General features: G+C 38.2%; 1 protein-coding gene across 2 annotated transcripts; it reads left to right on the forward strand.

Moving 5' to 3' along the window:
• The first annotated feature begins 11 nt into the window (after positions 1–11).
• Positions 12–14,416, forward strand: slc13a5b (solute carrier family 13 member 5b). Of its 2 annotated transcripts, none has more exons than XM_058799730.1 (12): positions 12–125; positions 7,124–7,252; positions 7,359–7,495; positions 7,611–7,822; positions 9,996–10,167; positions 10,242–10,364; positions 10,445–10,657; positions 10,859–10,962; positions 11,075–11,196; positions 13,128–13,289; positions 13,678–13,815; positions 14,151–14,416. In XM_058799730.1, exons 1-12 carry the CDS (start codon positions 24–26, stop codon positions 14,274–14,276), a joined length of 1,740 nt encoding a protein of 579 aa, XP_058655713.1. In that variant the 5' UTR covers positions 12–23; the 3' UTR covers positions 14,277–14,416. The 2 variants fall into 2 exon arrangements, with proteins under 2 accessions (XP_058655713.1, XP_058655714.1); XM_058799731.1 differs by lacking the exon at positions 12–125 and adding an exon at positions 4,834–4,879.
• The last annotated feature ends 468 nt before the right edge of the window (positions 14,417–14,884 follow it).

Raw genomic sequence — 14,884 nt, forward strand, 5'->3', positions numbered from 1 at the left:
GCACAAACTTTCTTTATTTTGAGATGATCCCAACACTAAAATCCATATGGAACTTGAAGAATGGGATAGTTCTTTTCTTCACTCCTTTGATTTTTCTTCCACTCCCAGTGGTCATCAACACAAAGGTATGTATCAAACTAAATTTACAAAAAATTTTGTTCAGTTAAACTTGTCTAATTACTTCTATTATGTAGATTTTGTATGTTTTTGTCTGAGGTCATAATTGTTGTTTTTATGCACCTGTCAAACACTGCATACATGCTGTTTAATACAAATTCTGTGTTTAATACATGGGGACTACATTCATACCCTGAGGCCTCCATGTACAATAATTCATTGTGCCTCAAATTTGTTTTTTTAACCCTTTGTCATTGTGTATGTTCAAGCGTGGGAATACATAAATCTAAATTCCTGACTCAGAGTCAATGTGTTGTGGTCATGGGTCATCACCCCCATGTGCATATTTGAGACAGTGCTCATATTAACTGCTCCCATTGACAGTTAGATCAAAAATGACCTCCCGAAAAAATCCTTATTGCCAGGCCCAGGCTCTCAAAAATAGTTACGTTTTTTGCGGTGATACAATAGATGAATCACTTTTGGTTCCCCAAAGGAACTTTCAGTGAATTATGATTAGTGTAAAGAACATTTTAAAAATCTAAAGGACCCTTTTCCTCTATAAAGAGACTTTTGTCCAATGGAAAGGTTCTGGGGATGTTAAAGGTTGTTCCTGGATCAATTGATGCCAATAAAGAACCAAAGATCATGTTTAACATATTAAACAGGGATATAAAACTACAATGGGCTCAAAAAGACAAAATAATAAAAATAAAACAAAGAGCACTTCACTATTTTAAGGTAATCAAAATAAGTAAATTGTGATACTGATTATGAGATCTACTTTGTACAGATAGTCAAAACAGATGTCCTTGTGTTCAAAGATACACTTTAGAAAATGTTCAATTCATGCTGGATAACATGAGCGCCACTGTCATTAAAATACTAAGACACTCTGTAATTTATTTTAATTAAAAAAAATAATAATAACTTCAATAAAATACATTATTTGGAAGAAAAAAAATCAACTTTGCCTCATGGTTTGTGTTTGCATTCCCCAATGTGATCACCATGCTAATGATAGCTTGGCTCTAAGTATGAGCCTGATAGACAATTAATTTGGTACATTTCATCTTTGCTTTTTCCATTTTCCAAGCAAAATTTAATATCAAATACTAAAACATTCTGAAAAAATATATATATATATATTAAATTATATGCATCACAAAATATGTTGCAAATAAGGGTATCTAAGCAGTTTAGAATTAAACAAACTCAAAACTGAAAACAGGAACTGAACAGAACAACCAGGTTAAATGCAATGAGAACCAGTGTTGGGGAAAGTTACTTTTAAAAGTAATGCATTACAATATTGCGTTACTCCCTAAAAAAAAGTAACTAATTACTTTACTTAGTTACTTTTTATGGGCAGTAATGCATTACGTTACTTTTGCGCTACTTTTGCGTTACTTTTTAAATATGAGCAGGGCTTGATTGTTTTTAATACAAGAAGTTCTATTTATAGCAAATGTAAAAGCCCTTTCACACCAAAAAGTGTAATGAATAAACCTCAGGCTGAAGGAAAAGTAAATTCACGTCTGTACAGTAGAATACAGGAGAATAAGGTTCAACACTCTTCAGCAATAAAAAAAAACAATGAAGCACAATTGTTAGTTTATCTAAAGTCATTTTCGTTTATTAGTATGGTTGAACTGGATAAAAGGTCAGCAGCAAAGGCATTGGTTAATAAAATGGGATTAGATACATTCGTGTTGTTTAACATATTTAATTATTGCAGGTTTGCGTCATATTCTGAGTTTGCATTTCACTGTTTTAATTCATTTTGATGAATACTAAATCAGTTTTTTTGCGAGTGGGATGAATTAATGCACGATCACATTTAGTCTAGAACTACAGTAACATCATGTTCACACAGCGCACTGTCAGTCAATAAATGGAAAAAAAGTAACTCAGATATTTTCTTGTAAAATAAAAAGTAATGCGTTACTTTACTAGTTACTTGAAAAAAGTAATATTATTACATAACTCGCGTTACTTGTAATGCGTTACTCCCAACTCTGATGAGAACTGACAAAGAACCGAAGAAAACACAGGGCTTAAATACACTGAAACAAACCAATGAACTAAATGAATGTGCAAACACCAACAAAACCATGAGTAACCATTGAAACTAATGAAAACTGACTAAGGAAACTGATCTAGAAACTGTGAAAACTCAAAGTCCAACTAAAGCAAACACAAAACACAGTATCCGTAACAGTATCCCCCCATAACAGTATCCCCCCCAAAAGGAGGCACATCCTTGTGCCTCAAACAAAAGGTCCAACAGAGAAGGGCGGGAGGGGGCTTAGGTGGGGGGCAGCCCACGGCAGGAGCCATGGTGGAGCCTTACCAGGCAGAACCAGGGATACTACAGACTGAGACAGAGCCAAAGGAGGTGGAGACCCAGGCGAAGCTGAGGAGATGGAGACCCAGAGTGACAGTGGAGACCTGGAGGGCCAAGGTAGAGCTGCAGACTTGAGGGGTCGGGATGGAGACAGGGAATTGGCAGGCCAGGGCGGAGCTAGAGGGAGTAAGGACCAAGATGAAGCTAGAGGGAAGGAGGAGGCGAGGGAGTGTGGAGCCAAGGAGGCACTGAAGGTTCGGAAGGCTGAGGGGGAGTCCTGGGACCGACATCCCAGAACAGAGATGGAGACTGAGATCTGAGGCTCATCCACATTGCAAAGTGGAGAACCTAGAGCCGAGGAGCTGGAGGGAACCATTGGAGGCAGAGCCAAAAGACGCTGTGGTTTTAGAAGAGGAGGTGGGAGAGGGAGGCTGGGTGGGAGCATCAATGACGACAAAGATTTGGTACTAGGCAGAACCAGCGGAGACACATCAGACTCAGGATTGGTTGGAACCAGCGGAGACACATCAGATTTAGGACTGGCTGGAACCAGCGGAGACATATCAGATTCAGGACTGGCTGGAACCAGCGGAGACACATCAGATTCAGGATTGGCTGGAACCAGCGGAGACTCAGGAGATTCAGGGCTGGCTGGAACCAGATGACACAGGAGATTCAGGACTGGCTGGAACCAATTGAGACACATCAGATTCAGGACTGGCTGGAACCAGCGGAGACACATCAGATTTAGGACTGGCTGGAACCAGCGGAGACACAGGAGATTCAGGGCTGGGTGGAACCAGCAGAGACACATCAGATTTAGGACTGACTGGAACCAGCGGAGACACAGAAGTTTCAGGACTGGCTGGAACCAGCGGAGACACATCAGATTCAGGACTGGCTGGAACCAATTGAGACACATCAGATTCAGGACTGGCTGGAACCAGCGGAGACACATCAGATTTAGGACTGGCTGGAACCAGTGGAGACTCAGGAGATTCAGGGCTGGCTGGAACCAGCCGAAGACTCAGGAGATTCAGGGCTGGGCGGAAGCAGTGGAGACAAAGGAGTAGGGCTGTGCAATTAATCGCATGTGATTGTCATGCACATCTCGTCAGTAAAGCCAGCTCAGTGATTAGTAGTAAATCTCCATCACCTGCTTTCTGATGGAGCGAGATTTACTACACAGAGCCGTAGTTCACTGACAAGCTAGGCAATGTCGCATTCATTATTGCAGGCTGCTGACAGAATGCAGTGTTTTATAATCTAGATTGTAAAAAGGGTGTAGCACACGCACTGTCGAGTCCAGTGCCAGTTGGAGACCTGCACTCCCGCGAGACACGACACAACAGTGCGGCGCAGGACAAGATGGGTGCTGGTGCGAGCGGGTAGACTGGGACTGGGACAGACACTTGTGTGTGTGCGGGATGCGGGAGAATAAAATGATTCACGGGACTCCCGGAAAATAGAAATATCTAAGCATAAAATATCTAAAACAAATAAATTGTTATACATCTATTGCACAAAAGCAACAAGAACTAGGCCTAATATAAAATAAAAACGATTAACAGGCGCAAGCGTAGGCAGAGTTTCTATTTAGGCTATAACACGTGTTTGCAGCGTTGAGCAATGTTGATTTCTGGAATGCAATGGCCAGTGAGGAGTGCAGTGCTGAAATTTGCGTGCTCACGAATCCTGTCATTATAACATACGAATTGTAGACATTATGAAAGATCCATCATGCATATATTCATTGTGTTATCACAGCTTTGTGAGATTGCGATGAACTGAAATGTCATCTTTTTAGAGATTATAAAAGCAGCGCTATTTGGTGGTATTCTGCCATGCCAAACCATGTACGCAGCAGCCTATGCTTGCTTTAGTTAAAAATAACAGTGTTTTGTGAACGCTGATGCTTTAATAACAAATATTTATCGGGAGTATTTATGCTGGGATTTCATGTAAATTTCATGGATGTAGCCACAGAAAAAAGTAACGTAACTAGTAATGTAAATAACTACTTTTAAACTAAAGTAATCAGAACAGTAACTTGATTACTTTTACAAGGAGTAATCAGTAATTTAATTACATTTTCAGAGTAACTTGCCCAACACTGCTCTCATGGATGGTAAAGGGGGAACCATTATGAAGGAGTACCCACTGCACATACTCCATAAAAGTCCCTAGAGACTCATTTCCAGGCAAGCACAGTCTCGTTTTTGCATTGAGACTTGCCCGGAAACCACACACAGGCAGTTATCATCATAAGGGATGAGATGGTAAAGGTCCAGAAACTCCTGTGTGTGCCTCTTTATGGACTGGTTTCCCTGCAAGAGAAGGAGGATTCTTTTTGCTGTTAGATCCATCCTTTGGGATCAGTTCTTCTGTCACAAAATGGTTACAAATAAGGATGAGGTGAATGCAGCAGTTTAGATTTATTTACACAAACTCAAAACAGGCACTGAACAGAACAACAAGGCCAGGCCAGGACTGGGACAGAAAAATCGGCCCTGGCATTTTTCGGTCCTGGTAGCCCACCATATATATATATATATATATATATATACACACACACACACACACATATATATACACTGTAAAAAAAAAAAAGCCAACTTAAAATTTTAAGGCAACCAGCTTCAGCAGATTTTTGAGTTTTCTCAACTTGTTGTTTTAAGTTTATACAACAAAAATCTCCCACAAAAATAAGTTGAGCAAACTCAAAAATCTGCTGAAGCTGGTTGCCTTAAAATTTAAAGTTGGCTCAACTTTTTTTTTTTTTTTTTACAGTGTATATGATATACACTACCATTCAAAAGTTTTTGAACAGTAAGATTTTTCATTATTTTCTTGAAAGAAGTATCTTCTGTTAACCAAGTCTGCATTTCTTTGATCCAAAATACAGCAAAAACAGTAATATTGTGAAATATTTTTACTATTTAAAATAACTTTTCTATTTGAATATATTTTAAAATGTAATTTATTCCTGTGATCAAAGATGAATTTTCAGGATCATTACTCCAGTCACATGATCGTTCAGAAATCATTAAAATATTCTGATTTGCTGCTCAAAATACATTTATTATTATTATTATTATGTTGAAAACAGCTGAGTATAATTTTTTTTCAGGTTTCTTTGATGAATAGAAAGTTCAGAAGAACAGCATTTATCTGAAATAGAAATCTTTTGTAACATTATAAATGTCTTTATCATCATATTTGATCAATTTAAAGCATCCTTGCTAAATAAAAGTATTCATTTCCATAATTTCTTTCCCAAAAAACAAAACAAAAATTATATTGACTCCAATCTTTTGAATGGTGTATTGTATAATGTTACTGTCAGTCCTCTGTCGTGTGTGTCATGTGTTCCCGCCTCTTGTGTCCATATTTGGTCTTGTTCCTGTCCTTGATAAGTGTGATTATTAGTTAAGTCTTGTCCAGGTGTGTTTTAGTAATGATCAGTAATTGTCATGTGTATTTAGTTCCTGCCTGTTTAGTTAGTTTTCGTCTGGTCTACTCGTTATTCCCTGGTGTTCCTGTCTGTCAACTTTGCCTTGTCTTGCCCTGTCATGATTAAAGACTATTATTTTGAAGTTTATCCTCGTCTCCGTGTTCCTCGCTCCTCCCTGCTGTGTGCACTGTGACAGTTACAAAAGCTTTTTTTATTTCAGATAAATGCTGATCTTTGGATCTTTCTATTCAAAGAATCCATTAATAATAAATATTTCTTGAGCAGCAAATCAGCATATTAGACTGATTTTTGAAGGATCATGTGACACTGAAGACTGGAGTAATGATGCTGAAAATTCATCTTTGATCACAGGAATAAATTACGTTTTAAAATATATTCAAATAGAAAGCAGTTATTTTAAATAGTAAAAATATTTCACAATATTACTGCCTTTGCTGTATTTTGGATAAAATAAATGCAGGCTTGGTGAGCAGAAGAGAATTCTTAAAAAAAAATAAACATTCAAAATCTTACTGTTCAATAACTTTTGACTGGTAGTGTAGATATGTATCATTGCATCGAGTTGTTTTGGATAACAAAAAAAACGTTAGGTCTGACAATATCGTGTCTTTTCAAATTTAAATCTAGATTTATTCGCATTGGCCCATGGAAACCTCTATGAACATACTTGATATGACTTGGCCAAAAAATTGCGGTGGACGAATTTACGTTTTATTAAAAAGTGTTTGTGTATTCTGCACTAATCGCGCATGCACACAGGATGCGAGTCCCTATCAAGCACTTTACCGATTCAAATGCTCTCCTCTCCTCCTCCTGCCTGGCTCTTTACGCCCCAGACAGCAAGCAGTGTCGGCCCAGATCCGGGCCACATCTGGTCCGCATGGATTTCACATGGGCCAGATGTGGGCTGGATCTGGGCCAAAACTATGTTGCTGTCTGGGGCCGCATCACTCACCGCAGAGCAAGCCTGTTCTTGATAAAGCTGCTGTGAAAACACTAACAAAACCATGAGTAACCAGAAATGAATGAAAACAGACAAAAGAAACTGATCTAGAAACAGTGAAAACTCAAAGTACAACTAAAGCCAACACAAAACACAGATACCCATAACAACATGTCCCCAAAATATGTCTATAATCATACTAGCATGCAGTTTTGAAAGAGCAAATGTTTCCATCTTCCAGGAGGCCAGCTGTGCCTATGTGATCATACTGATGGCAGTTTACTGGTGTACTGAGGCTCTTCCTTTAGCTGTCACTTCACTGCTACCTGCTGTCCTCTTCCCCATGCTTGGCATCATGCAGTCCAAAATGGTAAGTTGGTTTTAGTGTTTCCCGTTAAGAAAGGCATAAAATTAATTAGAGATGAACAACAAAAAAGCACACATCAAAAAGCTAAGGCTCTGATTTGGTTCTCTAGGTGTGTATGCAATACCTGAAGGACACTAACATGTTGTTTGTGGGTGGACTGATGGTCGCTGTGGCAGTTGAGCACTGGAACCTGCACAAACGCATCGCCCTTAGAGTGCTTCTCATTGTTGGGGTGCGTCCAGCACTGTAAGTAAAACCCTGTAATGGGTACAGTCATTGATAGGTCGTTAAATCCAATCTTTACTCATATAGATTTCACATTTGTATTCACATTCTGATTGCTTCCTTTGTATTAATACAGCCTGATGCTGGGCTTCATGGGGGTGACAGCTTTCCTCTCCATGTGGATCAGTAACACGGCTACTACGGCCATGATGGTCCCCATAGTGCAGGCTGTGCTGGAACAGCTGAACAAACAAGAGACAGAGTCGTCACAGACGACCTGCAGTGAGGAACGGCCCCTGGCCCCTGAGGTGGAATACAAACAGACGGCAAAAGACAGAGACACAGAAGGTCAGGTGAAGAATTGTTTATGAGGTCAATGCAATGAGATGTATTTTAGCAGTACATACACTACCGTTCAAGTTTGGGGTCAGTAAAAAAAAATTAAAAATTGAAAGAAATGAGTACTTTTATTTAGCAAGGGAGCATTAAACTATGGAAGCCAGTTTCCACTACAAATTGATTGTAGTTAATTTAAAAATTATTTTCATCTCATCTTTCAGAAATTGTTTCTTGCAATTCAGAGAGAATGAAAGTCAGAATTATGAGAGACAAACACAGAATTCTGAGTTCCGAATTGATCTTTCAGAATTATATCTGGCAATTCTTGACCTATCGGTAAGCCCCGCCCCCCTTAGTTACTGTTGCTCCCTCGGACAAACAAACAGAGTTGCTCACTGTCTTACAATGACAGCAGTGTGAAAACCTTGTCCCACGATATTTTTGCACAATTTTGGACACAGAAGGCCACCAAATGGGAATTAAATATTCCATTGAGGGATTTATAAAATATTTTAAAATAAATACGGTGGGTTTAGGTGAAACCTAAAGATGTCCCGAGTTCCGCTCCCCGTGCAACTGATACTCGACTGCCATTGGCTAGTCTGCGTTCGAGGGGAGGGGCTTAACGATAGGTCAATTCTGAAAGGTGAAAAAAGGTAATTGTGACTTTTTATGTCTCACAATTGTGATTTTATCTTACAATTCAGAATTTAGTTTATTTCTCACAATAAATCACAATAGTGAGATAAAAGGTTGTGATTACTGATTATAAAGTAAATTCTTTTATTGTTTCAAAAAAATTCTATTTCAAACAAACAAATTCTATTTATCAAAGAATCCTGAAAACAACAACAAAAAAATTGCATCATGGTATCCACTAAAAGCAGCACATTTTCAACATTAAAGGAAGAAATGTTTCTTAAGCACCAAATCAGCAAAAAAATAAATAAACTTTGCCATCACAGATATAAATGACAGAAAATACATATAAATTCAAGTTATAAAAAATATAATTGTACATCCAAATGTGTTTTCTAAAGGTTTTTTTGTCATTTTTAATGCACTTTTATAAAAACAACAACTCAGAGACCAACAAATCTGAGCGTCATGCATAACTGACAAAGTCCTATTATGTGATGCATATTTTGTGTAACTGGTACTATTGACCAACATTGGCGGGCAGTATAATAGCTTTTATGCATGTATTTTGGGTTCGTTTTTGGAAGATGGAGAGACAAATCTGTACTTATTTCAGAAGGTATTGAGGATAGTGATATGAGTGCATCAGAAAATCAGGTTGTAGTAAGAAAACAAGTTCTTGAGGACCAAGGAGGATAGAAGCAATGAGGGTGAGGGCAGTGATGAAGAATAGGTTGTTGTGGAAGTCAGGCATTTGGGTGCATTATTGTATGCCAGTTTGAAAGATGTGATCCATACAACAACCAGAGGTCAGGAAAGATGCCAATGCCTATTGGCATTACTATACTGACAGGCAACGATGCTCCAGTGATGACTGCACAAGTCAACATCTACTTATGTGTGGGATGTGTGGGGTACACTGAAAAAGAAGAGTCTTGTTGACTTTCACTTGTGCTATGATAATTGATTTGAAATTCCAAGATGAAACACAATGTTAAAGTTGTTTTAATGCTTTTGAAACACTAAGACATGGTTTTCAGGCAGTGAAATTGCATCCGAATTTGTGTCAAGTTTTAGACATTTTCATGTGCGAGTTCCAAATCAAATATAGCAGCACAAGAAAAAAATTGAATGTTCATGAAGATTTTTAATGTTTTTTGAAACAGCAAGGCCTTTTCACTTCTTTTCAGATAGTGAAAAAGCATTTGATTGTGTGTGAAGTTTCAGACAATTTGCCAAAAATAATTTACCCTAATGGGACAACGTCAGTTATAAATGACGGATCCCTAAAAAAAAGGTCAAAGGTCAGATGAAGAAAACTAATTTTGGAAAATGATTTTACTCCTAAATATATAAAATATAAAGTCAATTATTTTTTAAGCTGTGAATTCACAATTAGTCCCATAGAGGGTTAAACTTTTATCCCCCATGGGCTTTTTTTCTCACCATCCCACCAACCTCACATTTTTGAACAGTATAGTACTGTACACAATTTGAATTTTTGGATGAACTATCATCACTCAGTGCATTCCCTATTTCTTAGTGGTGCTACGCATGCTGGATGTCTCACCAGAGGCCAAACGAAAGGAATCAGCAGAGAAGCGGCTCATGGCTAAAGGAATGACTCTGTGTGTGTGTTATGCGGCCAGCGTTGGGGGAACGGCCACACTCACAGGCACTGGACCTAACCTAGTACTGAAGGGTCAGATGAACCAGTGAGTACTGAAAAACACTTCACTTCTACCATTTTGTTTCAAGAAACTGAACCCTTTTCATTTATTTCCCCCAGATTATTTCCTGACAATGGTGATGTCATCAACTTTGCCTCATGGTTTGGGTTTGCCTTCCCCAACATGATCATCATGCTGACAATAGCTTGGCTCTACCTTCAGTTCATTTTCATGGGATTCAAGTATGATAGACAATTGATTTGTTACATTTCACATTTTCTTTTTCCACTCCTTTAATGAAGTGCTTTATTCATGTCTCCAGCATTAGGAAGACATGGGGATGTGGAGCGGTAAATTCAGAGAAGGAAATAGCTGCCTATAACGTGATCCGGGAGCAGCATCTTCAGCTGGGACCGATGTGTTTTGGCGAACTCAGCGTTCTGGCTCTCTTCAGTTTGCTTGTAGCACTGTGGTTTACTCGAGATCCTGGATTTGTAAAAGGCTGGGCAACACACACCTTTAACACTGAAGCAGAGTATGATTTACACTACAGGCTTAGATCGATGAATTTATTACAAAATTTCAATTGATCAAATTCATTAACCATATTAGTGATCAAAATAAATCAATAAAAATATGTATATTCATATTTAACAAGAGTATGTATGCAGGTATTATTCCAAAAATATAGGAATAATAATATGACTTTTTGCTGTTTAATATTCTGTACATTTAGATATGTGACAGATGCTACAGTTGCAGTCTTCATTGCCCTGTTGCTCTTCATTCTGCCATCAAAACCACCCCGCCTTTGCTGGTCATCAACTGGCTCTGAAACTGGTAAGAAGAATTTTACACAATGAAAAGGTCTACACAGAAGACTCAAAGAGTTTGGATCTGTTGTTTTGGTCTGCTTTGACTCACTGTACAATATATATATATATATTTACAGACCCTCAACTCTCTTCTGCGCCCAGTCCAGCCCTGCTCTCCTGGAAAGTAGCTCAAAAGAAGTTACCCTGGAACATAGTTTTGCTCCTAGGTGGAGGATTTGCCCTTGCCAAAGGTAGCGAGGTGAGAGCACTCAATGAAAAAGCACTCAATGTCTCTGCTTTAAAATCATAGTTATTATCTTCATCAGTCATCATCTATTGGTGGTAAAGTAAGCTGGAACTCATGTGCATTTTGAAAGTCTGTCATTGCCTGTCTGTATATCCTTTTCCATATTAGGAGTCTCACCCCGAGACTTCTTCAGGTTTTTCCCATTCATAGTGTACAGTTTTATTTTGCCCTGGTTCTTTTTACGAACCGTGCTACCTCTACCTCTGAGGTTTTACACCGTATAGTCACATCCTGCTCATAGTGGCTTCTTATTTCTAAGGCCCACTGTATGACCGACTTCTGACTCTTGAGAGTCTCCTCTCTGCAGTCTATCCCTACTCGGTAACCATAAAAGTATCTGACCTGGCTCTGTTTCCTGGACTGAGGTTTCTGTCCTTAAGGCTCTTTTCTCCGAGGCTTTCACCCTGTGGTCTCCCCAGGTATATGCCTGTATTAGGATACTGATGGATTTTCTCTGGGCTTTTTTACCTGTCATAGTAGAGCGTACTTTGTCTCTTACGTTGCTGTCTGCGTCTAGCACTCTTCTGTTTCTTCTTCATGGTCTTCGTCTGCCTCACCTCCGGTTGGGGTTGCAACATGCTCTCTTCATCCCGTGTACCCTCTTGTTAACCTTCGTGGTTGATTACATAGCATCAGCTCAAAAGCCTGTCTTCCACAACTTTCGTTTACTCAATCTAACAAAGCAAATTTTGCAATTGCAAGCATCTTTATCTCAAAGCATATATGGCATCAACTTAAAACAAGCAAATAACATAACTTTGAAACAGGTAAATAGCAATATTATTATCCATATCCAAAATACCACATAAATTCGCATGGTCAACTTGAGCCAATGCAAAATTTATGTGGGGAAATATTTTCCATCACACATGGATTTCTATTGAAATGACTGGATTTCGAATGTAAAATTTCAGCAAGCAACGCTAACTGCACATTTAGGTCTCAAACTATGTGCTTCATATATCCAAAACCTCTCATACTAGTGTCGGGCGATATACCGGTTCAAACGGTAAACCGTCTTGAATTACGCAAACGGTATGAATTTCTAAAAAACCAGCACGATAGTTTAAATAATTTTTTTAATTTAAATAAATTTTTAACAGGGCAAGTAGACCAACTGTTAACAGCCATTAACAGAAGCCAGAGACGCTGAAGACAGATGCAAAGAGGAGAAAATACGGTAGCAGGCGGATCAAGCTCACTGTTCACGATGCGCAAAATATAGGAAGAAATTCCTATATGAGAACTGACTGTCTTCAGAAAATTTTTTATGGTATTTTCTTTTCATCTTATCTCCATATAACCTATAGCATTATTTAAAAGCGCAGTGCTGCTTTTTTTAAGGCGGTGAAGGAAATGCGTATCGCTGCTGTTAGCACCACCTGCTGTCAGTGAGTGAATTTGCTTTGTCATTCAGCCCGTCTGCTGTTTTTGTTTTGCTCAGATATTTTATGTAACATTTCACAAAGGTCAGACCATTCTGTTTTTGCTATAAATGTAAAAAATTATTCAATCTAATTTACATCAAAAAACTGCTCAAGCAATATGCATGTTCGTTTAAATCATGATTAAAATGCAGTGGTTCTGCAACTGTTTCATGCATTCTGATTAATATAAAGGCACAGTCGGGGAAAAATCACGATAAAACCGCCAGAATCCTAAAAAAAACTGTGATGCTTTTTTTTTTTTTTCATCAAACTGCCCAGCACTATCTCATACTTTATTCTGATAATAAAAAAAAAACATGACTAATTACCTAAAACATACTGATGTGTTGACTGTAATCATCTTTATGATGAAAATGGTGAACAACTACCATCATTTTCTTTATTTACTCCATTTGTGACCTGCATCTGACTTCATATATTTCTTTTATTTCTCAGGAGTCAGGTCTGTCCAGATGGATGGGAAACCAGTTGACTCCCCTACATAGTATCCCTCCCTGGGCCATTGTTATCATCCTGTGCCTCTTGATTGCCATTTTCACTGAGTGTACCAGCAATGTGGCCACAGCTACCTTATTTCTTCCTGTCCTTGCTTCTATGGTAAGACCTGTATATAAAATCAGCTGTAAAATTCTGATATTTACCAAGTAATAGATCCTCAGAAGATGAGAAAAAAATTGAATGAAATGTGATAATCATATCTGTGCGCATCATTTTTAGACAGGTGCTTAAATTCTTGAAATAGCATCAGCTGTGAAGTTGTATTGCTCACCAGCTGTGCAAAGCTTCACTGAAACGTCGGCCTCCGTGCAGACATGACTCACAGTTTGTTATAATCTTTAAAGAATTACAGCCCAATTACAGACACTTTGTGATGAGCTTAGAAAACAGACAGTTAGATCAGAGACGTATGAGTCAGCGCTGTCCACAATTAAATCTTGTTTTCTGCTTTATAAGTACATCAGACATTTCTGTTTCTGTTTCGCAGTCTCAGTCGGTTGGAATCAACCCTCTTTACATCATGGTGCCATGCACACTCAGTGCATCCTTTGCATTCATGTTACCTGTGGCAACTCCACCAAACGCTATAGTATTTTCCTATGGATACCTCAGGGTTTCAGACATGGTGAGTTCCAGAATCTGGCAACCAATTTTATTCCAAACAGAAAAAAAGCCTTCCCTGGTTTTCTCAGCCCAAGTGGCAATTTCAGCCTATTTCCATATTCAAAGTGTGTTTAAAAACTCTTCATAATACAGAGGAACCAGTTTACAAGATCAGCTGCCAGACATCAATCATTTATAAGTAGTTGTGTCAGTGATGTAGCATTGTTAAAACAAATGTGGCCCCATATATAGACAAACCACAAGTCATTTTACCACTTCTAAAAGATTTTTCTTTCCAGCTGCTCCAGTGACCAATAAACTCACTCAGTGATATTTAACATTTTGTTTTTTTCTCAGGCAAAAACTGGCATGATGATGAATATCATAGGGATTTTCTGCATCACCTTATCCATCAACACCTGGGGCAAGCCCATGTTCAACCTAGACTCTTTCCCTGCATGGGCCAACCAAACAGTAATATGACAGACAGTACAAGGCCAAACAAAAACCAGCAAGCTGTTTATTTTCTTCACATCATTCTCATAAATGTCATGGATCAAAGCTGAAGCAGAGAGAAAATGAAATCTGCCATGTCTTGCAGGACTATTTTGCACACTCATAACCTCTTTCATTTAAAGACCTACAGTAACTAAGCAGCAGGATATACTACAGTATGTTCAAATTTTTGGGGCTCTTACGATTTTTTTATGTTTTTGAAATCTCTTTTGCTCAGCAAAAATGCATTAAAAACATCTGAATAAAAAATACAATAACAACATTATTGTGAAATATTGTGAAATATTTAAAATAACTATATTTTCTATTTTAATATATTTTAAAATGTAATTTTTTTCTTGTGTGGCAAAGCTGAATTTTCTAGCAGCCATTACTCCAGTCTTCAGTGTCATATGATCCTTCAGAAATCATTCTAATATGCTGATTTTTTTTATTATTATCAATGTTGAAAACAGCTGTGCTGCTTAAACCATGTTTGTTAGTATTCTTTGATGAATAGAAAAGGGTGAATCTTACTGACCCCAAATGTTTGAACACTAGTGTACACGGTCATCACATTTTGTAACACAATTTTA

This window comes from Onychostoma macrolepis, chromosome 15, assembly GCF_012432095.1.
Source record: "Onychostoma macrolepis isolate SWU-2019 chromosome 15, ASM1243209v1, whole genome shotgun sequence".
NCBI classification, from domain to species: domain Eukaryota; kingdom Metazoa; phylum Chordata; class Actinopteri; order Cypriniformes; family Cyprinidae; genus Onychostoma; species Onychostoma macrolepis.

Bases quoted from the DNA above. Each gene is read 5' to 3' on its own strand.
- slc13a5b (XM_058799730.1), top strand. From the start codon at position 24: ATGATCCCAACACTAAAATCCATATGGAACTTGAAGAATGGGATAGTT. The intron at 7,496-7,610 runs GTAAGTAAAACC...GTATTAATACAG, and splicing joins GTTGGGGTGCGTCCAGCACT to CCTGATGCTGGGCTTCATGG. The intron at 10,365-10,444 runs GTATGATAGACA...TCATGTCTCCAG, and splicing joins TTCATTTTCATGGGATTCAA to CATTAGGAAGACATGGGGAT.